The sequence below is a fragment of the Camarhynchus parvulus genome, chromosome 3 (assembly GCF_901933205.1).
Source record: "Camarhynchus parvulus chromosome 3, STF_HiC, whole genome shotgun sequence".
In the NCBI taxonomy this organism is placed as follows: domain Eukaryota; kingdom Metazoa; phylum Chordata; class Aves; order Passeriformes; family Thraupidae; genus Camarhynchus; species Camarhynchus parvulus.
Genome location: NC_044573.1, coordinates 32,479,072 through 32,503,654, shown reverse-complemented (window position 1 = coordinate 32,503,654; position 24,583 = coordinate 32,479,072). Strand labels below are relative to the sequence as shown.

The 24,583-nt window shown below is 43.0% G+C and overlaps 1 protein-coding gene across 1 annotated transcript in view; it reads right to left on the bottom strand.

Moving 5' to 3' along the window:
- The window catches only part of KIF26B (kinesin family member 26B), a 279,374-nt gene that overhangs the window by 20,609 nt on the left and 234,182 nt on the right, over positions 1-24,583 (bottom strand). The window contains exons 11-12 of the mRNA XM_030944701.1: positions 6,253-6,415; positions 1,699-5,131 (exon numbers count right to left, since the gene is read on the bottom strand). Of these exons, the coding sequence (XP_030800561.1) occupies positions 1,699-5,131; positions 6,253-6,415 (3,596 nt within the window). The remainder of the gene's footprint in view (positions 1-1,698; positions 5,132-6,252; positions 6,416-24,583) is intronic.

The window sequence follows — 24,583 nt, the reverse complement described above, 5'->3', positions numbered from 1 at the left end:
TTCTCAGAGTTTCGTTTGTAAAATATCTCCCTTGGGGGAGTAAGGAGGACATTCTCTAGTATGTAATCGGTTCCCTCATCTGCACAGCTGCCTGTTTTTTTCACAGAAATTGATAAACTTTTCCATCTAAATGACCTGTGGAAAAAGTCCATATTAGATTGGCAGCTTCTCCACAAGACACAATCAAGTTGTCAGTTTACACCCACAAATGCCATCTCTGTGGTCAGCTTTGTTTTCCTTTTTCACAAGATAGAAATCATCCTTTTCTTCCTTACAAGTTATTATTAAACAGTTCATATTTGAAAGGGGTTTTTAGAGGCAGAGATCCTCAGAAAGAGGAAAATCAATTTATTAACATTTAAATGAAGGGCTAGGAAAAGAGATTTTCCAAGAAGATGCAAAGTTAACTTCAGAAATAATATTCAGTCATTTTTTCTGGGCTTGCATTATGTAGAATGATCACTTTCAGATGCATCCTCTGAACAGGTATAATCATCTCTGCATTTATGGATGCTGTTTTAATAGCAGTATCTATTGCATTCACATCTGTGTTGCACATGTTCTTTCTGCTACTACAGTCAAGAGCATAAAGAAAGGGAGAGTTATGCATTATTCTGTTCATTGGAAATGAATTCCAGAGGGGAGTATCACAGCAAGTGGAATGGCTGGTGAATTAGGAACGTTATGAGAAGAACACATTTTAGAAAGACCCAGCTACTGTAGAATAAGTAGCTACTGATATTCCACCTGTGCCATCAGGTCCAATGTCAACCTGAATTTTTTTCAGAGGTAGATTAGTCAGGACTTGCACTACGGGTTGGAAAAATAGCACCCAGGGAAAAATGTGAGCTGACCAGCTCATGAATGGTCCCCATCCCTGCTCTGCAACTTTATGAAAGTTGCTCTAGTGGAAAGAGGTACCTGCACAGACTCTTGATATGACCCAGGAGGCTCTTGCTATCTAATTAAAAAGTCCTGGTGTAGTGTGAAGCTACTGGGGATTATGTCTGAACAAAGTCTTCCCAATCCATTCCATGATTGCAAAAAGTTTCAGATTTGAAAGTGCTTCAGTGCAGTAGTTCCCATATATTGTTCTTAATATTACAAATTATTTATTATCAATAAATTTGGGAAAAGAAGCCACAACTCAAAAGGCAAGAGTCTCAGGTACAGGACAACATCTTTCAAGGGGCATGGACACATTTTTGTTCCGTCTCCTATGTGGGGAGAAGGAACTCAACAATGGTTTCACATGTAGGGAATCTTGCACCTTTGGGCATCCAGAGCACACAAGGAGCAGAAGCAGGCTCACAAGAGATACAGCCATTCAGCAAGACTCTGGTCTTGGGCTGGTGAAACACGCACATTAAGGCACCTTTCTGGAATCAAATCAGAAGTATATTTGTATAAATAAATACTTGAATGTGGCTGTCACTGGCAAAACTAACCAGTTTTTGTTCATTTGAAGTAAACCGAAGTGCAGGAGGTCAGGAGGAGACTCCACTGCAAAGGCAATACAACCACACAGGATTAGTGAATGTTCTAAAAGGAAAAAAGGCAGAGCCTCGGATACTTACCATGCCCTTGCTTCTCAGCTAAGAGATGGAACTGGTATTTAAGTAGCCCTTAGGACCAGCCTACCCCTGACTACTACTCTGCTTTGGTCTGTGTCCTTCTTTCCCACCACCACAAGCTTACCTGCATTCAGTCGTTTCTTTGGGGTTTTCAGGCTGCGGCATCTGCCGCTGGCAGAGCTGCTGTTCTCGCTCATGGAGTCCTGCGCTGAGGAGGCGCTCCCCGTCGCCTCGCTGTCCCTCATCATGCTCTCGTAGCCACTGCTGCCCCCGCTGTGGTAGAAGAGGGCTGTTTTCCCCATGGCAGGGGGCAGCTCCCCGCTCAGGACGCTGCTGTTGTCGCTGCCGTGGCCACTGCTGCAGCGGTGCGGTTTCCGAGGAGGGGTGATCTTGCTGTAGGGTGAAGGCAGCATGGGAGCAGCTGGCTTCTCATCTCCGGGAAGGCCCCCGCGCTCATCTGTCTCCAGGCTTCCCGGCAGCTGAACGCCTCTGGCACTGGTGCTCCCTTGGAGCAGCTCTGAAATCCGCCCATTGACAGCTCGAAGGGGCAATTTGGAAGCAAGGCTGGAGCCCCGGCTTCTGCTGAGGGACTGCATTGACCAGGACATGTTCTTCCCACTTGGGGGCAAACTGGAGCTCTGCCCCACAGACTGAGGCAGAGACTTGGTGGAGAAGCTGAGCGTTTTGGTGGCAGAGGCAGAGAGGCTGCGGGCCTTGGGACTTGCCAGCAGGAGCTTGCTGACAGCAGAGATCTTTGACTGGCTGGCTTTTGGGGAGGCGCCTGCAGACTGGGAGAGGCCCGAGTTGGTGGGTGAGGACATGGCACTGCGGCTGAGGCTCCTCCCAGCCCTAGGCATGGTGGTGTCTCTGCCAGGGCTCATTTTGGAGCTCACAGAGGACAGACTTTCTGCTCTTTCCAGTGACAAACACTCATAGTGGCTTCCTGTGGACCTCCCTAGGGAGTTGGTCCTGCTGGCGAGCTGCTCCAGCTTGGCACTGAAGAGCTTGCTGCTGCTGTTGTTGATGCTGCTATCTATGCCGGGGCCTTTTAGTTTGGCATTCTGCTCCTCAGGGAAGCTAGCCAGGAAGGACACAGGCTGGCTGGAGGGACTGCTCGTGGTGCTGTTGGCTGCACTGTGCTGGGGGCTGGCTCTGTTCTTCTGATCCAAACTTGACTTTCTCACAGGTGGCAGAGGAGGGGTCCCTTTGGGACGAGTGAGTATGCAGTGTTTGGGAGAGGCCATTTTCTTGTCAAGACTAGCCTTAGAAAACTGGGAGAGGGCAGGAGAACTGACTCCACTGCTGTCAGTAAAAGTAGGATGGAGATGACTGTCAGATTCCTCCACCTTGCTTGCCTTTGGGAGGCCTCGAGGGAGGCTGCAATTCTTCAAGCCATCACTGGAATGAACAGGGCTGTGGGTTGCAGAGCTGGATGCTGCCACCTCACACCCATCCACAATCCTTTTTAGACTGTCAGATCCTGGGGAATTAGAGGTGTCCCCACTGCTGGTGCTAAACCTGTCCACAGAGGACTGTTTTGTGCTGTGCTCAGGCTTAGCTGAAACCACCACTGTATCAGGTCTTGGCCCATCACTGCTCCCAGAGCTGTCCTTTTTAACATCGTCTTCTCTCTTTAACCAAGGGTCTTCAAATTTGATAACCTTCTTAGCAATGGATTCTTTCCCATCATGGGTATGAACAGCCTTTGGGTCTGCAGTTACAGCCGGTACAGCATCATCAGTGTCTTGAGCTTTGAAGGAATTAACAGCAATACATGGATACACAGTAATGTTCGTCTTCATTGGGATGTAGCCCTCACAGCTGCTGAGACTTGCTGTGTTTTTGATTGTGACAGTTGTTTTGCCTAGAGCTGATATTTTACAGCCTTTGATGGGTGGCACTTTGCCGAAAGCTTCCTCCCCCATTTCCGACATTATAAGCATGTTGTCAGTCACTGACTTCTGTTTGTCACTTACACAAATCATGCTGGCGCTTTGTATGGTGCTTGCAAACTCGGAGACGGGAGGTTCTGCCATAGCTTCCCCATGCCCATAGCACGCCTGGGCTATGAAGCTGTGGCACGACTGTTCACCATCACTGCCCGTGCTCATTTCACTCAGCCACGAGCTGATGGATGAGCGCCTGCTGCCATCATCTTGGGGTTTGTCATCCAGACTCAGCTTTGGAAGAGGAAGGAACTGTGTGATGCTGACTTCAGACACAGGAGCTGCATTGGAGTAACACTCAAGATCTTCAGAGATACTGCTGATAATACTGACTGGCCTAGAGCCAGAGGCCAAAGCCTGCACGGAGCAGTCACTGTTAAAACTGATGATACTGGTCGGGCGCCCATTGTCAAGGACACCACTAATGGTCAGCTCTTCCACGAGGGTGAACACAAGCTCATCCTCTCCGTTCAGCTCCAATGGCTGCTGCACAGTCACCATGGTTGTGCTCAGAATCTCTTTCTTGGATTCTGGAGAAATGTTTTGTTGCTCATCTTCATTGAGAACGGTCTCTTCAAAATCCCCATTGTTGGACGACACTGACTTTTTCATAATCTGAGGGCTCATGCCTACAGGTGGGGTCCGGATTTCTGGCTGTAATAAAGATTCAGTAGATGTCATGGCAGCATCCTTACTCAGGGGAGCTGGTGGGGGAGTGGAGCTGGGCAGCACTCCTTTCTGTGTGTAGACCTTGCACCTCTGGGAAGGAGAAGTTGGTGGCTTATACTCAGATGTCTTTGAGAGGCTTGCAATGCCAAGCCGGGGTGAGCCCATTGGCCGAGGTTTGCCTTCCACAAATCCAGAGGTGTTGAGCCCTTCTCTGCTGCTCTGCAAACTGGTGCTGTGTGCTAACTGACAAGAGTTAAGCTCTTTACTAGAGCTGCCTGTTACACTCCTGGGAGATGAAGGAGTTGAAAGATTGGTAAGAGCTCCAGAAGGAACAGGGGAGTGATTCCTCCTAGTTTTGCTGGGTGTTGTATTTGTATTTTCCTTGGCTTCTCTATCAGGATGCTGACATTCTGGCATTGTATCTTCCTTATCTGACTCTGGTAAGTGGCTAAGCTCTGCCAGCTGGCTTGAGACAGCACACTTAGACATCTGGTCTGAGCTAAATTGAGCAGGCATCTCTTCAAAGGGAAATTTGTCGGTCTCTTCACTGCCATCTATGCAATCCAGTCTCTCCTGGAGCTCTGCAAAGGTGTTGCACTTCAGGCAGTCTCTTTCAGATGTGCTGGGCCCTGATTCACTAACTTCCTCCAACCTGCCCTCATTTTTGGTCTTTTGCAGAGCAGGAACTATGGGAACGAAGTCAGGGGGACCCTCATTATCTGTCAATTCCTTGTCAGAAAGTGCAGTGCCATTGGGGCCAACGTAAATCACCGTGTCACACGACTGCTCACTGCTGGATGAATAATCAGGATCACTTGATAAATGCAAAATAGGGAAGTCTGGGTCCACAGTGTTTCTAGAATGGAAAGGCCTCAGCTGGGTTGGCCTCCGCATCCGGCCCTCCTCACAAGAGCTCTCTCCTCCAGAAGAACTTGATGTGTACTGTAACATGAGATAGAGACAGAGAGAGGGAGAGAGAGAGTCTATGACATTTCAGCATTGCAAGCTGCTCCTTGCACAAACTGCATACACAAAAAATCCATGATCACATTTGAACTGGGAAATCTCTAAACTAAGGCACAAAGCTCAGAAGCTGCTTATCCACAGCCCTGGTGCAAACCCATAGCTATGTTCAATGGAGAACCCAAAGCCCCAGATCTGAGTCCCACTCACAATCACAACACTTAAAAAAAAAAGTACTAAAAATATGGATTAAGATACCTCCCTTAACTGAGCGTGGCCAAAGAAATCAGGTATTTGGCAAAGGCTTCGCTGATTTCGTGCATGTGCGCACATTTGTGTATTTGAAGAGGAACAAGAAAACTGATTACATATGACCCCATACTACCAGTGTGTGGAATTGTATAATGTGCACTCAGAGGTCTCTGGAGACACAATGCTCTGATGGTGTGTGGACTGAACCCTTCATTTGTCTCTCTTCAATCAATTGGCAAAAAAAGCTTTTATCAGTCTGCCAATTAAAATTAAATGCATAAAATTCACTCATTCTGCCCAATTCACACCATGAGTTGCACAGAAGCAACCAGAACTCTCTAACATGAAAATTGATATAGTCCATCTTCACTCTACTTGGAAAATCTATCACCCATATTTAGAAGCAATAGGAATAAAAAGGTGGTCGATGCTGGCCTTAGACACAATAGTTCTGCCTTTATTTTGCTTTTACTCTCTCTGAGAATCATAGAGAACCTAATTCTTAATTTATCCCAATTTTCTTTAACTCTACAGCAGTTTCACTCCTTATTATTTCATTAGCACTAAGAGTATGACAGAAAATAAATGCTCCCTGACAGCTATATTATTAAACAAGGTCAGCTTACAAACCTGCTACAACAGATGTGTCTGAACTTACTCCCGTGTCTCTGAAGCTGAAGCATTTACCCCTCTGATATTGCACTCTGACACTTGCCTAGGACTGGGTACATACATCCCATACACTTTGGAACTGATTACTGATTTGGTTACATGCTGCTTTACCCAGTTAAGGACCCTTCTTCCTCCTTCCTCCATCATTATAAGAAGGGAGTTACATATGGTTTTACCTTAGTTTTCTTTTTCTTCATCCTGAGGACCCTTGAGGCAATCTGGATGGTGGAGAGCGTCTCAGCGTAGTTGCCCGCGGCGGCTGAAATGTGAGCAATCATCGTGGTGCGGCAGTTCATATTCCCCAAGGACTCTCGGAGCAACATGGTCAGCTTGCTGTCTCTGCAAAATAAAATGAATTAAGGCTACATTAGCCAGCAAGGTTTCACTTTGGCCATTGTGATGTAACTTGGGTCTTCGCAAGGTTTTTTCTCCTCTTTTTAAATGAATCCTAATTAGTTTCCTTCCTCAGGTTTGCACTGTTGTGCAGCTGAGCATGCTGAAAGATCCTGGACTACAATTCAAACTTCTTTTCCCAATTCCCCTTTTCTGATTCCTTTTCATCTCAGTCCTTCTCCATTGTTACCATTGCCAACAGAGAGATGCAGACCAGCACTGGAAGCTGTTAAGGAGCCACAGAAGCAAACATCAAACTGCTGCTCCTCTGAAGTGCACAGTGCCCAGACAAACCCTGGCCGAGCTCTGGAGGACAAGAGGGTACTGGATTAGACTACAGAACACAATTTTTTGTTGCCTTCTAGGGCATTGGGTAACTCAATATTAGTAACAGTTAAGCCACTGAAGTAAATTTTGGATGATGCCCAATCAATCAAGCCTTAAAACTTCACACAATTGTTCTTTCATATTAGATCTTTTCTTTCACTGAGGCAGAAATCAAATTTTCTTTTCTTGCCATTTACTCTATTGTTCAGCCTCAGATAGCTTTTGAAATGCTGATGCCTTATTGTGGGGTTGTGTGTGACTGGACTGGGAATATGAATTTTAACAGAATAATGATGCATATATAATACTTTTGAGGTGGTCATCTAATCCTGTAGTCAGAAACACCCAATATATAATTTTTAAAGAGACCTTTAGCTCCGTGGTGTAAAGTCAGCTGGATGGTTATTTGGGAAATAGCAGTCTTGAAGAGCGTCTCCCCTATGCTAAAGGTTGTGGATGATGATTACATTCAGCTGGAAACAAAGACAGCAACAGCCTGATATTTATCTGTCACTAAAGGATCTGCATTTGCTGTTGTAATGATGGTGATACCGTCAGTGGCTACGGATCAGATTTTTGGGGCTCACTGTTAAATATCTGCAAATGACCTATGGTGCATGTGTGTCCTTGTTCACTCACTTGAGATTTCCAGCTCACAGGAACTCTGCATAAAGCTGCAGCTGCTGGGAACTGAAGCTGTGCCTACTGAATGGGACCAATGGGCAAACACCAAAACTCTTGGACCTCTCTTTTTGATTGAATAAACAACAACATTTGGGCTGCATATTTTGATGCAATAGCTCTGGAGGGTTCTCATCTCCTGAGGCTTCTAGTACTTGCAATTTCAGCTTGACTAGAAATACTGAAAATAAAATCCTTTTTTTTTGTTTCAGGATTTCTGCTTCCATCTGCTCCAGACATTGAAGACATCTAGTGCCTTTGAGATGCAAACAAACATCCAGAAAGACTATACTGAGACAGCCTCACTCATTTCACTTGTGACCTAAGGCTGCTTTGAATCCACAGATCCAGAGGTAATAGGCTCCTGTGTCTCAGGTAAGTGTCCCTCTTTTCCATCACGGAATAATTAAGATGTCAAATTTTGTACGTCAGTTACTGCCACTCCAATGTAGAGTAACACAGAAATTATTAACATCTCCACAGAAATCAATAACAAGCCTTTCATTTGCCAGTGCTTCTATCATAGCAAAATATGAGACGACAGGGCAAAGTGCAAAAGAATACATTCTAAACATGTTGGTCTCCTGAGAATGCATAATCCATGCAGCCAGCATCAGCACTGAGGTGTGGCTCTCCTAGAGATACATGCATTAGGAATATAAAATAATCTGTGGCATCTGCCTTGTACTGAAATACCCATTTGCAAGAAGAATAACAATACTGAAGAAATATCTATTTATAACTCATCCTCTGACATGGATGGGAACTAAAGGGCAGATTTGTTAAGGATTAAAGCATGAACCTAGCAGTAAAAAGCCCAGCTAGCACTGATTTCTAATTTCAGAGTTTGTTCATTCAGCACAGGCTACATCTTGACTCTGAACTTCACCTTGTACCCAGAAAAAATAACTGGCCTCACATCACTACTGTACACTGAAAAATAACATAAAGAGGGAGAATGTTACTAAACAAAGATTTTTGCCAAATCCAGATATTGTCATAAGACAAGTTCAGCTGTTCAGGGTTCACTGACCTCTCACAATAACTCTCGCCTACTAACTTCTGAAGGAAAGAAAGAAAGAAAATAGAAGAGAACGTAAGACAAAAATGCGTGGCCTCATTTTTAACTCACTCTATCCTCTTCAATTAAAATATTGGTAAAACATTCTGGATGTCCCACTGAAATCTGCTTGGCAGTCAGTGTGAGACACAAAGTAGATGCTTTGTTCTTCTGAGTGCTGGCATGGTATTTCTGCCTGAAAAAAATGAAAGGTTATGAATTATTTCATTAGGCCATTTGCGATCTGTTATCTGAAAATGCAAAATTTCCTGTGAAAGCAGAAGCTTTACAAAGAGGTCTGCACTTTTGCATTGGAAAGGCTTTGAGAAGCAAGACCTTTGTTGAACCTTTGGCTCTGCAATCTAAACAAGACAGGAAATTTTGAGAAAGTTTCAGAGTCTGCTGCTCCCAGGTGTATGTTGCTCACTGTGTTAAGCAGAGGCTGGCTAGCAGAAGATTTCTCATGGCAGCAGAGTGAAATGCATCAATGTCTTCACGGAAAATAAGAGAACTTCAGGAATGGTCTATTTCTATTCTGCTCCAAAAGTAATAAAAATTATAGGTCAGACCAGCACAATGACTCCATTTTTTATACCTATCTTCATTTGAAATGTATTTCTATCCCATCCACTAATGTTTTTATAGTTTAGGAAATTTACCCTAAACCGTCATGATTATGGAGATATAAAACACATACAAAATTGAAGGTGGGGTCAGGATACCACATATCAGACTCCAAAGCCTGTATATCAGTAAGTCAATTCTGCAGTCTTTTCAGTACTTCAAAGTCACCTCATCTTTTTCTAACTACAACACTTGTTCTAATAAAGTATATTACCTTTACTTGTAAACCTTTTCTTGCCTAGTTGCTATACAATCATGGCTACAGAAAAAAGCTACAAAATATTATTCATATATATCCCACACAGGTAAAAACCAAAAATAAAGTATGCAAAGCTGTACCCCTGGCAAAGTCCAGAGGCAAGAGCCCTATGTGCAGGAGACTAAACTCAGGTGTCTCTAGAATGTTTTTCAGCAGGTACAGTACAGAGGTGCAGACTGCCCGGCAGAAAGCGTCAGTTCATTCAGATGTACATCTTCCTTTCAGTAAGAAGGAAAGATGTACATCTTCATGCTCCTCTTATACACAGCTGTATTTCCCTTCCTCATGAATGATTAATTATACTCAACTTCAAACAACACAGAATCTTACATTGAAGAATGAAGTATGTAATATCATGATATGTGTCCTTAGACACTGCATAAATCCCAGTTGCCCATGTACATTTAGTCAGTCTTTAATTTTGTGTCTGGATGCTATTTTTCCACTAGAGCCCTGCCCCAAACCCTGCACAGAATAAACAGTGCTCACTGAACCATAAGTTATTTAATCTTTCTTTTAATCCTTGCCTTGCAATGCATGAATTTATGCCTTATTTACTGTTAGAACTATAAAAACTCTGTTCTGAATCCTGAATGACTGATTCCTTCAAAGGCTCTTTATAATTTTTCTTTTCCCTGTGGAGCTCATCGATGCAGTATCTGATGAATGCCCCTGAGGTGAGGCATATATTCCTCTGATAATACCTGAAACATTGAAGACTTCATTAAGTATAGGTGTTTGGTGTGAAGCACAGATCTTTCAGAGTATTGATCATTACACAGTCTTCATATTCAAAGTACAGCTAACTTTGACTTATCTTCAACAGCAAATGGGGCAGCTGGTTCTCAAATCAGGATACCCAAAAAACAGGAACATACAATTAGTAGCCCATCTCAAAATTTTAGGAACAGATTGTCAGAATGAATCTGAAGGTCGTATTGGTCCTTTCAGAATACCTCCCTTCTCTTCCACACTCCTCCATCCCATCCTCCATGTTTAGTGACAATGACCACATCACCCTACAGTCCTGATTCACGTCTAAAGCAGGCCCTTTATCTGCCCTGAAAAAAAGTATTTTGGGATGGAGGGAAAGCCCTGAAAGGACAACACAATATACATAGCCCATTAATTTTGACATTTCCTGACCCTATAGCAATTGATTTTAGGCTCTAAATGCACTTATTATACGTATTTTATGTAATTTCATGTGGATTTGTGGTTACACTTCAACGACACATCAGCAAGCTTGGAACATTCCTGTGTATAAAATAGCCTCAGTTTCTAAACTAGCAGGCAGCAGCAGCTGCCTGACACCTTTTGTTTGGACAAGCAGTAGAGAAAGAGAACATGACTTACAATTTACATGGGGATTTTCTAACATTTGCTACCTGTAGAAAAACACTATGATTTGGGAGTAACACGCCTTTCATGCACTGTAGAAAAGCTGTGCTCTCGTGTCTTCATATCCTTTTTGACATGCTCTTCTCTGATCAGATCTACAATCCTACAATCTTCTATCAGCATCTAACCTGGTCTTTCCTCATCTAATCTTTTCTCTTGTTCTTATTCCCATACCCCAGTTCCTCCCCAAAACAGCCTGGCAGAGCTCAGCTTCATGTCGCAGCTAGACCAGACTGTGCCATTCTCCAGCATCACTGCTAGACACTCTTCCAATATTAAATTCCTCTTTCCTTCCCCTCTTCCTCCCATTAACATCTTCCACTCTCTCTGCCTAACCTCCAAGGCCTCTCTCCCCACTCAAATTCCCCCCCAGTCTGTTCACTGACACCCAGCAGAGGAATCCCAAAACACGGCCATAATTTGGCATGGCTGCTGTATCATGCTGCCAGGTGAGGGGCAGAGAATGGTCAGTGTCTTCCTGGATCTTCCTCTGCCAGGTCCTCCAGCTTTAAGAAAATCTGTGTGTTCAAAGTGAGCTACATAGAGAAGAGGCAAATGGTAATTGCTTTTGTGTAGGGCTGCAAAATAGAATTCATGAATAGAAAATGAAGCAATAAGAATAAATATTGTGCTCAGGAAATTCACAGGAATTTTTGTTGCCCAGCATTTTATTCTGTGTATGGGAGACACAAACACAGAATTGTTTCATAAAAAGGAGGCAATACTGGAGAGGAAGATCCAGCTGAAGTGTTGGAATAATGATTTTTCTGTGGAATTATTTACCCAATTGTATTATATACTTTGTTTTGTTTCCTGCACCTGTCCCCCCACCCCCCCACCTTAATAACAAATATTTTCTTTGTTTTCCCCTTCCTGTCACCCCACTACTATGCAGATTTTGGCTATTCAATGACAACAGCAGCAACATCAGAAATAGGAATAATAACATTCCACAGGGGAGACTATACAATAGTACAGCTAAGCTTTAGGAAGTGTAAGACAGCGTGTTTGTGCTCTCTATTAATCATACACCTTAGTGTCTTCCTAGGCACTTGGCCAAAAGGAGAAAGTTGTCGACTGCCTCCAGGTGTTATGGTTACAGCATCAGATGATGTATGCCCTCAGGTGTCTTGTAATCTAATTATTTATAGAGGTATGTCAAAGGAAAAAAATCTCACTAACTATGACAGTCATTTTTGATCATAATGTCTTAACTCTGCTCCTTTGAGCTGATGCACTGCTTTATTCACAACAATAAATGTTTACATTACAAAGGAGCCACATAAAGACTATATTGGGTTTTGGCTCTTACTACATGGGAATAATCTCTGCAAAGGACAGTTTATAGCTCAAAAAGCACAAGCCCAACAGTGGATGTTACAGGTGTGTAACATCTGAGTTCACTATGAACCAGAATAGTTTGCTTAGTTGTGTCTTTCCTTTCTGTTAATAATTTTGATAGAGAGAGAGAGGAAATGGGAGCAATGTGTGTAGGCACAGGCAAAATGAGTCCAGGTGGGGAGATAAAGCCCTTGGAGGTTCAGCCATGTAAGCCTGGCTTTGTTAGCAGAACAAAACGAGGCAGTTGAAGAAAGATGGGTAAGTGTCAGACCTTTAACCTGGGGAATTCTTCACCTGGTGAAATGAGGCATTGGGGAGACAATGAACTTGCTCCAGGTGGAAACTGACTAGCCTTAAAGGGAAAATGAAGCATAGTGGAAATTTCCACTGCCACTGCAGTTAGTTATCTTGTATGAGGTGCACTAGCACAACCCAGAACCCTGTGCTCACAGCAGAGAGGAAGGGGGAGCTGAAAGGACTATGCTGAGGGGACACTGTGCTCAGGTTCAGTACCAGGAAACTGACACATCTGGAAGGGATGTGACACTACAGCAGTCGAGAGGTCAAGAGCAGGAGAAAAGTGTTGCTGCAGCTGAGTAAGGGACTCATCTTAAGTTGTACAAAATTCCTATAAAATGTAGGGGGATTCCCCTACAATTGTTGTCTTTAAAGAAAATTTCATAATCCTTGTGCCTGTGACAACCCATGAGCATGTGGCAGATGCACAAAAGAGCTTTTTTTTTAATTTTTTTTTTTTTAACCGAAGGCAGTAAAGCAAATCGGTGACAGACAGAAGGACAGAAACCCATCAGTGAGACTGCACCTCAAATGAGGACAGTTTTGGGCTCCTCACTGCAAGAAAGACATTGAGGTGCTTGAACATGTCCAGAGAAGGGCAATGGAGCTGGGGAAGGGTCTGGAGCACAAATCTCATGAGGAGTGGCTGTGGCAGCTGGGGTTGTTCAGTCTGGGGAAAAGGAGGCTGAGGGAGATCTCACTGTTCTCTACAACCACCTGAAAGGAGATTCTAGCAAGATGGGAGTTGGCTTCTTCTCCCACGAGTCAGGGAACTACCCCTCTCACCATAAAAGGGGCTCAATTCAAGAGCTGTAACTTCTGTATAAAAGTTGCTCCAAAGCTGATGAAGCTTTAACAGTCCACGAAAGTGGCAAGGTATTGTATGTTATTCATGAATGACAAAAAAGTTCCTCACTTTTTTAAGGTCTTGCTGACTGATCTCACAATAGAACTGTCTCCCAATAAAGCTGTCGCTGTCACACAACTCCACTTTTACCTTTACCTATTAAAGAGTGCATGGTTTCTGACAGTGCCAGCCCAGCTCTAAGCTGGGCACCACCAGGCTAGCTCTGAAGACACACAAAGACATTTTCTCCATCTTCTCATTTCTGCCTTGTGCCAGCAGTGGAGCATAAATCACACAAGTTTCATTCAAATAATTCAACCAACAAGAGAAAGAAGTTCCTCTCAGTCTTTTCCCCAGCCCTGTGAATTTTATGTAGTTTGGTTCAGGTGTACTTTGCACTTTGGCAATACCAAACAGAACACATATATCCTTACAGTTCAGTGTGTTACTCCAATGAGAGCTCAGAGATCCAGATGTAGCTTAAAGTCACAGTAAGTGGAAGTTATGGGGTGGGAGAGAGAAGGTGGTAAGGAGCACAGTTCTGCTGAGGGCCAGTTATTATTTCAGAAAGAAGACTACACCAAAAATGGAAAAAATGATCCCTCTCCCCTCTGTACTTTGAATCTCAGCACAGAAACAAACACCGTTCACAAGTAGCCATTAAAAACATCCAAACAAAGCTCAGAGAGAAGCAAAACGAAAAGGATCCTAGTGGTCTGTTTCATTACAGTGCCAGCTCCTCAAAAATTCTAGCTGAAAAACAGAAACTCAATGAATCCAGGGAGCTAATTAGGCTCAGCAACTCTATGTTAGAGCTAAAGCCAGATTCCCCAAAATCAGCAGTGCCACTTGTTAAGGAAACATGCTCAATATGTAGACTGTGATTTACAGGAGAAAAAAAATCCTGCAGTTAAAACCAATAATGACCCAGATTTAAATAATTTAGGGACTCTGCACTTGGCTAGGCTAACTTCTACCAAGCTATGCTAATAAAGGGAAGGAAAATGTCATTTCTCTCCCCATGTCCCTCCTTCCTTGGCTCCCTTACTTGGAAGTATTATGGCAACCACAAGTTTGGCTCTGCTTATCTGTATGGTTTAGTTGCTTTATATGAGAAGACAACATAGCTGCTATGGAATAGCAACTGGAGCAGCTTAGGAGCCTGCCTGCCTCTGCTCCGGGCTGCCTGTGCCCTGACAGTGCAGCAGGAGTGCCGGGAAGGGAAGGCTGGAATGCAGCTGAACAGCGCCTGTGCCTCTAGGGCAGTCATGGGGGAAACAAATAGCAAGAAAAAACGTGCAGAAACATTCCCTGACGATCTGCTGAGGACACATTCTGGAAAGAACCTTCACACCAGCCCCTCTGGGTGGCTGATATGAGCAGGAGCAGAGCAGACACCCAGTGAGGGCATTTCCACCAGCCCTGCATCAGCATGGGCACACTCCTTTGTTCAGCATCCTTCCTTCCAGCGCTGCTGCCCCAGCTCCCGCCGCCTCCCGAGGGCCAGGCAGCGGGCAGGCTGAAGCAAGGCTCTCCACTCTGCGCCCAAGAGGCCAAGCAAAGGGCTTGTCCCTCAGGAGGCCTCAGCTCCCGGAGCCGAGCTGCTGCCAGTCCCACGGCCGGGTCACACACGCTGAGGAGCCGCTGCCGGCGGCAGCCGCGGCAGGGAGGGCAGGGCAGAGGCCGCAAAGCTCCCCTCTGGCGCTAACAAGCAGCCTGACTCCTGCCTCACCCTCACGCCAGGCAGCTCGGGACCATTTCGGCCATACCAGGTGGCAATTGGGAGCGGGGACAGCGAGGGGACAGCAAGGGCACAGCTGGCTGCCGCTCGGAGCGCTCCGCGCTGCCCAGGCGGAGCGGCCGCATCCTGCGCACCCTGCCCCTCGCTGCAAGGGGTGCGGGCCATCAGATGGACCCAGGGGGAATACTAGGGTTATTTCCTCAAACGAAAATTAACTTCAAATGTTTGTAATTGATACATGAATATTCATGATCTTTTGGGAGGATTTCATAATTACTTCATTCTGCTTAGGCTCATTTGATCTGCAGAAGCGACAGCAGTAGTTTACACTCCTTCATCAAGATGCCAACAATTTGGCAGCATGACCTTCCCAGTTTCCTGTGCTGGAGAGCAACTCTAGTTATTCTAATTGCAATCCCAAATGGAGTGGTACCTGAAAATAAATTGACTGCTGTTCGGTTTTAGAAACCACTCCACTTGGCACTGCTCCTTGTGTAAATAGATAACATCTCCAGGAAATTGGGAAGGTCACTCCACAAAACGCTTCACATTCTGATAAGTAACATTTTCTATGTCAACCTCCTAGAGCCTTCAGGCCACAGCATTATTACAGAGGGCAGTGAAAGTGCACATACTCTCGTGTGGAAAGGGAAAAAAAAAGGCAGACTTTGGTTGTCATTAATGATATGGAAATGAAACAATTCATCTACACCCCTCATTAGATGTATTCCCCAAAGAAAGTTAGGCTCAAGAGTTCATACTGCCTCTACACCTGCACACAAGGCTGCCTTATCACCTTCAGCAATAAACTTCTAGGCTTTTGGCAAATTCAAAGAAGGTTTGAGAAAATAATATGCAAAGTTTGAAGACAGTAAGTCTCTGTAAATGCTGGAAGGATTAGCAGCTGGGTGGATGGAGAGAAATCTTATTTGTGCTCCCACAGAATGAGACAAATGCTTCCAATTCCATTCTTGAACACACCAGAGAAAGCACATAGATGAGAGAAATACCCAAACACAGGAATATTTTTGGCCAGTATTTACACCTTTTTGGATGCCAGACTGAGAGACAAGTTGTTAGAAACATTATGTTCTTGATGCTGGTGCTCAAAATACTGTTCATTTAAATCAGCAAAAAAAGCACTTACATGATACTGGGTCCTGATTAAAAACTGCCAAAACCCAAAGTAAAGCAGTGAAAATATGAAACCATCCGCATTAAAGCAAAATATACAGTCAGAAGCCCCCAGCCATGCTTCCTTTTCTGGTAATCAGTGTAATACCTTTTAAATTTCCTTTTCACACACGGCTCCAAATTGCTTCACAGAGATGCATGAAACTGCTAAAACCTGGTAAAGGAAGCAATCCCTGTCCATTGTCAAGGAAGATGAACTTTACAGCAGCCAAGCAATCTGCTAACTAGGATGGGAATTAAGAAGGTGAAGCAAGTTCTGAAAAGGAGGAATTATTTGTGTCATCTCCCATTTCCAGCAGACACACACTGGCCTCAGTTGTTCAGCTCCAAACTATGTACAAATTAAAAACCCATGACTTCCATTTAGGAATAATGTATTGGCATGTACAGGGACTATGCAAAGATCCTAAACATGCATAACTCTCTTTCTAAAAATCAGGATAAGTGAGGTAAGTATGCACTTAGCTATCTAACTTTATACGTCCATTTGCTTTACAGAAGAGTAAGAAAGGTGACTTTGTCCATTACACCTATTTCTTTAAAAATCTAGGACTGAAAGCCAATTGCACTTCAAGGTCGCAATTTACTTTACTACTCAAGGGCCAAAATAAGTTTCTTAGACACGTGCAATGATGCTTGCAGAATCTAATGAACAGAGCATTCTCTGGCCTGCAAATCCTTGGCCTCTATATTTGTACTGCCATCAGTCAATACTGCTGGGGTGACCTTGTGAGGAAGTGGAGAGACACCAAGAACTCCTTTCACATAAAAGTGAATGGCTATCAGGCAGCCAAAACTTTCTTCCACAGATGGGCTGAGCTACTCACACAATTGGCTGATTGAGAGATGTAATGAGACAGGCTGAGCAATAGCAGTGATGATGGTGACTTGCATGGCAAATAAAGATCATAGATGAACATTTCCTGCCTGTTCCTGTGTTTTGGTTAAGTCCACAAACCAGCCCCAAAAATTAGGATTTTATTAACTGAACTCCACTGGCACTGTGGTCCAAACCCAGCTGTCACTGAAATCTCCAGAAAAGCCCCCATAAGCTTCATCAGCATCTGAACTGGGTTTTTATAGATTTAGTGACAGGATACATGAGACAAAGACAAAACCAGTCCCTTCTGACGTCAAATACATGGCATTGAAATTAAACTGTGGAACCACAGGCAGGTTTATGATGACAGTTTTGGCAGCACGGGACCAAATCTAGCAGCTGGTGCAAGGCAGTGGGAATTCTGTCATCTATAAACATAGGCAGAAGGAAACTAAATGTTTGATTCTTTTATATCTCTCACACTCCATCATACTTCATTCACAGAGGAGCCTAAATAAAACCTGAGGGACTCAGGCTATGCAAGTTCTATGTGCTGTAAGTAAAAGTAGCAAAATTGGTATATAAATATTTTTAATGTATATATTTGCTATTTAAACCAACTGGAGATAGGCTGCTTTAATACATTTATCTTCATCCATGCAGCAATTTAAAAGTTTAAATTATGCACATGCATTTTTCATGTTATCTGAAGTTTCACTCCCCCTTTAAATGTATTCTTCTATTTATTTTGCCCACTATAGTAACATTGATTAGACAAGATTCTCAATAGGCTCTTGTATATCTGACACTTCAAGATCTTCTTATAGCCTGCCACAGTAAAGGAAAGGAACTCTTTTAAACTTGATGGTTAGAAATTGTCACATTTGTAGTAACAAATGTTACTACAATTGCTTGTCGTTTTACCTGAGGTGACCAGGACATGCTTTAGAGCCCATTATATCTATTTGGCTCAGAAAAACAACTATAAATTTGAATATTTCCATTTTAACAGCTGCCTCTCCACAAGGCTGATAGCCAGAACGAAGTTGTGAGTGGCAGAAAGCAATACACGATACTGAAGTTTGTATGCATTCAGTTTTAAATAACAAAAAAAAGATCTCAAAGTTAGCTGTTCAAAATCCAAGAAGCACTAAAACAAAATTTCAGAGGTAAACTGAACCAGTTTTTCATAGAAAGATCCTTTCAAACTTTAACTTTCTTTAAAAAGCCTCAGACTGGAATCATTTACAATGTGCCTGGAAGGTCCCACTTCTGTTTACAAAGCCGCTGCTGATACTGAGGAATTCCCACAGCTGAAAATAGTTGAGGCTTGAGTACTTTTTGGCAAAGTACTTATTTTAGCCTTACACTCCATCCTTGGCATCTGCCGTTGAATTTAGCCAGACAGGATGCTACAAGGACATGTGGCCTGAATCAGTACAGCCATTCTTATGTTCTTAGAATTGGCTTCTAAAGGTTCACAGCCCGACTCTGCAGCCTCCTTCCTGCATCCCCTCTGCATGCCTGCTGTGACCTCCCAAGGACACAGCAAAGAGTTCCTCAGCATTCAATCAACCCAACCCTGGCCAATACATCTGGAGACACAGAGAGGCCAAGAGGAAAGACAGTCATTCTGGTAAAGACAGCACATGGACAACTGCCATAGAGGGAGAAGGAGAAAAGAAATGCATTGCTTGGTCCTGTGAGCCTAAGCCCCATGGAACAGCATCAAAGCACAGGTGATGCGTGGGGTGAGAAGAGACTGAATTATTAGCTCCTGCCCCTACCCAGTAGAGAGAACAATATAATCCTCCTTAAGCATTTAGAAAATCCAGCCTTAAAAACATTATGGCTTTCTAACACTGCCCCCACGCATTTCCATTTAGTAGTGGCATGCCAACTACTTTTCTATATGGTTTCCATTGCTCTCCCTCCCCAGGGATGGGAATGCTCCTGGCCACATGTACAGACACATGCTCTCTATCCTTTTACTCTATTTGGGAATGCAAGACAAATTAATTTCATTTTCTCTCATGTGAAAAACTCCCCTTGCCAGACTTTCTTGTACTTGCTTCAGTCTCAATTCATCCTTCATCTATATGGGAGACCAGCACTGCACCCAGGAGAGGAACTGCTAGCCCCTTGCATAACTATCACTATTTTTCTACTGTCATTGCTAATATCTCCTCAGATTTCATTACCTTGTCATTGTTAATTGAGCTGTGGACACCTGTGACCATCAGCCAACATGCCTAAATCAGCACACACCCCATCCCCTTTCTAGCTGATGAGCTCCCAGATTGCATTAGAAATTATCAGCAGTCCATCAGGGCAATCCCTGGCATCAGTGCCATTTGTATTACTGCAGCCCCTGAGGTCCCACAGCTGCTCCCATCTGAGGTTCTGATCCGCCTTTGTACAGATGATGGCTCTCAGCTTTGTGTAAGCAGTCACTATGATTAGCTCCTGCTCTGCTGTGCCAAGGCTGCTGATGATAACACCAAATAAAACCTCTCCCAAAACTGGTCCCTGAAGAACTTCCCTAGTAGCCTTCCCTCCAGTTTGATAGCTCCCACTTCCATGCTGGCTACTGTTGTCTCTGCAGTCTTCACTACTTGATGCATCTTACTGCTCCTTGTCTTCTTCAGCTTAACTAGTAAATTCTCAGGGGACACCAATCCAGGCATTTACTCAGATCTCGACAGATTAAATTTCTTTCACCCAGCATGAGGTACCACATCTGCATAGAACAGAGGGCAAGGGCTGTATCCAGAAGGTTCTATCCAGTGTATCCCCATCTTGAAAGGGGGGTTGAATTTAAATGCATGGACATCTGTTCCAGATTTCCTGCTCTTGGGAACAGTCAAGATATTTCAAGGTTCACCATCTGAGAAGGCAATATTTGTTGTCTGGATTTACTTTAAAGTGAGTTTCAACTCAGGGTTTCCTCTTTTGCTCCTCTCACGTCTGAGTGATAATACCAAATTATTGTTGGAGCAAGACATTCTTAACATCTCAGTATTAACTTTTGCAGCTATTGCTCTAACAAAATTTAATCATTTAATTCAGATGATTTAGCAGGGAATTCATTTGAAATCCTCTCTTTGCTCTACTTTTCCCCCTCCTCCTCCACACACTGAAGAGCAAATCATTTACAGAGAAGTTTGTCTGCTGACTATATGAGTTTTACTCAGTAGGAAAATACATTCATGTAATTGCATTTCAAATGTTGAGGATCTGGATAAATGAACAAGTTGTTCTATGAACAGAGGAAGAAATGAAGGCTGACTTCCAGAGTTTGTGTCCTGTGTTACTCCATTTTGCGTACTTTGGCTGTGCCCTCAACCCCACCTTGCCACATCCCACCTAACTCACCTTCAGTTGCAGCTCTGTCCTCTCTCCTTGCTGGTTCGTGGGTGCTGGCTGGCATTTGGCTCAGCTGGCTGGCAAACCAGCATGCAACAGAGCAGGGTCATCACAGCTTCATGGCCCAGCCTGCTTCTGCCCCACCCCTATCTCAGTCTCAAGAGTCTTGCTCAGACCTCACATCTAAAGGCCTGCGCCTGCATTAAATCTGATTGGAAATGGTCAATTCAACAGCCAGTTAAAAAAGGCATTTGGATGACTAGCAATGAGATTGTCTGACCATGTACGCTTTAGCCTCTCAAGAGATAGCTAAAATTCTCTCACAGCACCCATGTCAGAGAAAGTTTTGCTCTCAGAGTTTGTCTGGGTTTACAATTTGGAAGTACAACATTGTGCATAGCAGTCATTCCCAGCACCAGCTCCTGAGGACAGACGGGACATTTCCCGTATTAGCACTATGAGAGTGATTAGAGCCACCTATTTATAGCTGTGCAATGAAAAAAAAATCTCAGCGCACACAAGTCAAGTTAGCCAGGCTTTTAAGTGTTGCCTGTCAAGTGGTTTAGATTTTTCCTGCCTCATAATTTTTCAGATCCATGTTATGACTTTATATCCAATTAATTCTGTGGGAGGACAGCAGTTCTAAAATGAACACAGAGTAAACAAAATCATTAAGAAAAGGACTGCTATGAGAGTTCAAGTTGTCATTGTATTGTTAATATTCTTCAGTAGTTCAGGTTTAAGGGGTTTTTTGTGTGTTGTATGACACATTAAATATGTAGCAAAGGGCTTAAATGGCTTTTTCTGTTTTCAAAGCCACTACTGTACCAATTTTAAAAAAATAATAATTACCCAAAAGGGACCAGAGAAGTTTTGACAGCCCATGAACCTTCCCCCAGTGCAGATGATTTGCATATCCTGTAGCCAAGAGGTGTATTTGACCCAAGCATTTATAATTAACCCTTAACTTGTCGTAGCTAAAGAAAAGCTTTATTTTCATTTCAATGATTTTGTTGCACTGTAATTCCAAGAAACACCAATTAGCTATCAAATGGTGACAACTTGCACTTAGCACTGATTAGGGCTAGATATGAACTATAAACCTATCACATTACTATAGTGCAACAGCTCATTACCAGTCTAGCTTTCCTAGCTAATCTTTCCTACTAATTTTTATTTAGGGACCTACTGGCCAGCTCATCTGAAAATTATATGCTAATGATCCGCAAAGAATTGAGAGCTCTAAATGGTAACACGGGAGAAAAAATAATTCTGTTTGATCTCTTTATGTTATGATAGATGTCGTTTAATCAATTAGGACAGCAGAACATATCATTCCATTCCAGACCTGGCAAATACAAAGGAAACCAGGAAAGGGTGAAAGCTTCACACATCTTGACCTCCCCCACAATATCATATATAGTATGAGAGAAGGTTTAAGAGCACAGTCACTGAGACAGCCATCAGGACACTATTTCCTGTGGCTCTCCTGCAACAGGGGCTTGCCAAGGATGTGACTGCTGCTAGGAGAAGGCACCTGTCAGAGACAGGGTCACAGCATTGTGTACTGTGCCTTGTGGAGATGTCAGGCAGGCCTGCTGCCACTTAAGCCTCCAAAAGTTTTAACATGGGGGGCTGGGCCCCTGGAATGTCCCAGAATCAGAAATGTAGCTTACAATTATTCCTGCCTCCCTCTCCCCCACCTGCTTGAGATCATGAAAGTATTTGAGAAACTAAAGATACTGCAATAGTGACTGCTTCACAGTTATCTGCCAGAACTCTGTGATAAATCAAAGTTATGTCTGAGATACACTGGAGATGCAGAAGGAAAAGAATACTATGTTTCATAATGCTACCACTTCCTAATGAGCAGAAAACATTATAGATGGAAAGACATAAGTAGAATCAGGTATGAAAAGGTGTCTGATCCATACTCTGGTGACTTGTGTAAATTAAGGGCATCATGGGATATAAAAGTCCTATATTTAATAACTAATACTAAAAAAAATTGAGAGCAATGACAGAAATAATTGAAAAGCAGAACATGATCACATTTAGGGGCTATCTCATTTCCTGTAGTCTCACTGGGATGGAGTTTCTATTCTGAAGACTGTGATATTCACCCAGCAATACCAATATTGTTTATTACGTTCACTGGTTCCAATGCTGAATGAATCAAAAATAGACATAATCACACATTAATGCCTAAAAACCCCCAAATTATGTCTCTAAAACAACCACTCAAACATATCCATTGCTGGTCTGTACTTGTGCAATTCAAAACTTGGATAACGGCAGAGAACATTGTGCTGAACATGTTCTCAACACTCATCCAGCCCTGACCTCAAGACAATAAGTTTTTAATATGCCAAAAACTGGACTGTTTTTCCTAAATATGGCAGTAGAGATTTTTTTTCTTCCTGTTGAGGAAGGAGCAAAAATCCCTTATGACTGCCCTTCTTGGAACCTGCACAGCAAGAGGAGTGAAGATCTGCCACTCTGCCCAGATTTTTAAATCTCCCAAAAGAATATTTTGTACATAAATATGCAAAGGTTTTCAAATTTAAGTGCCAGAAATGTTTCAATAAGAGCATAATCAGACCACAGGGTTGGGAGATGTTCCTTCAGTATAATAAAGGAGCCAGAAGGAAAAAGCACTGTACAGATAGACCTATTGCATACTATGAGGTTAACCAAGGAGAATTTACTCACACATTCAAGCATTGCAAAATGCAGTGAACGATAATATGAGCAGCATATAACTTACAATGTCATCATAGAATACTTAACTCTTTTTTAGATAAGTCTCTTTGTATTTATAACCATAATCATTGGTAACATTTTTTAGTTGGCTCCTGGCAAAATGAAGAAGTACTTTCAAATTATGGAGTCTTGAAAATGAGCTTATATTAAGCCTCAGTTAGTGGCATAATTAATGGATAGTACACAGAGACTACAGAATTCATTAGCTAATATGCATTACAGATTAGATATCTAAAACATTTGGTATTTTTTATTTCTGAGATATGAATTAAGGTGAAACAATACACTGGTAACACATATCCATATGAATATGAACACAAAATTATTAAGGAAGTTATGTTTGTTCTGAATTTAAGTTTAGTTCCAATAGAGACATAACACAGCTGTTTAATGCATAAAATAGATAAGTAATTGCTGGCCAAAATGACTCTCACATACCCACACTATTACTGTTAGAGTTGAATATTAGCTTAGTATAATTTCATACACAGCCTGCAACATTCTTTATTCATATCCCACTTCTAAAAGTTGCCTGTTGAAAAGATCTGGTGGATTTTTTTTACTCTCTTCAGTTAACTATTGTTCTCTGGTCTTCCATGGGAGGAATATGCTTAGGAACAGCAGTTTTCCCAATTATTAGGTATCAGAAGTGTTTAGCGTGATGCTCAGATTCCTTAGTGTGATGCTATTAGTGTGATGCTCAGATTCCTTAAAAGAATCAGGTATTGCTCCAGAGAGAAGCAATGTTGATGGATGGAACCTGTCCAATGGAATTAATTCTTTCTTATACTACCTTTTGCATGAGTGTGATATAAAAGCATTTTCAGAGGAATTATGAATTGGGAGGATGAACAAGCCATTCCAATTTTCAGAGTACACCAACATACGTAGCTGTGATACCATCAGAGACCAGGTGATTTCTGCTACAGTGCCTCAGAAGCATTATGTCCCTGCCTGGACTATGCCTGGCCCTGCTGGGAAGGTGACAGTCCCTGGGAGGATGAACATTCCGAATCACAGCAGCCAGAGGCTTCCTGCAAACAACACCCTTATGGCCATGAGGCTCCCTGCACTGAGATGGGTGTGGGGAGAACAGACATGGCACCTGCACATGGACACACAGGACTTTACCACTTGTGTAAAACACTTGATTTTTACATCTGACACACACATAAATGATTCCAGGCAAAGGAGGTCACAAAGGAATGTGTCCTGGTTTCAGCTCCAACACACTGCAATCACAAGTAGCACAAAACCAATTATAATGCCATTGCACAGCACATAGCCATCCAAAATGGCAGCAGTCAGCTAACATGACAACAGAAAACCTTTTACCAGCTTAACAGCCTTATTTTGTATTCTCTGTGATGCAAAGACTCTAAAAGTTACTAAA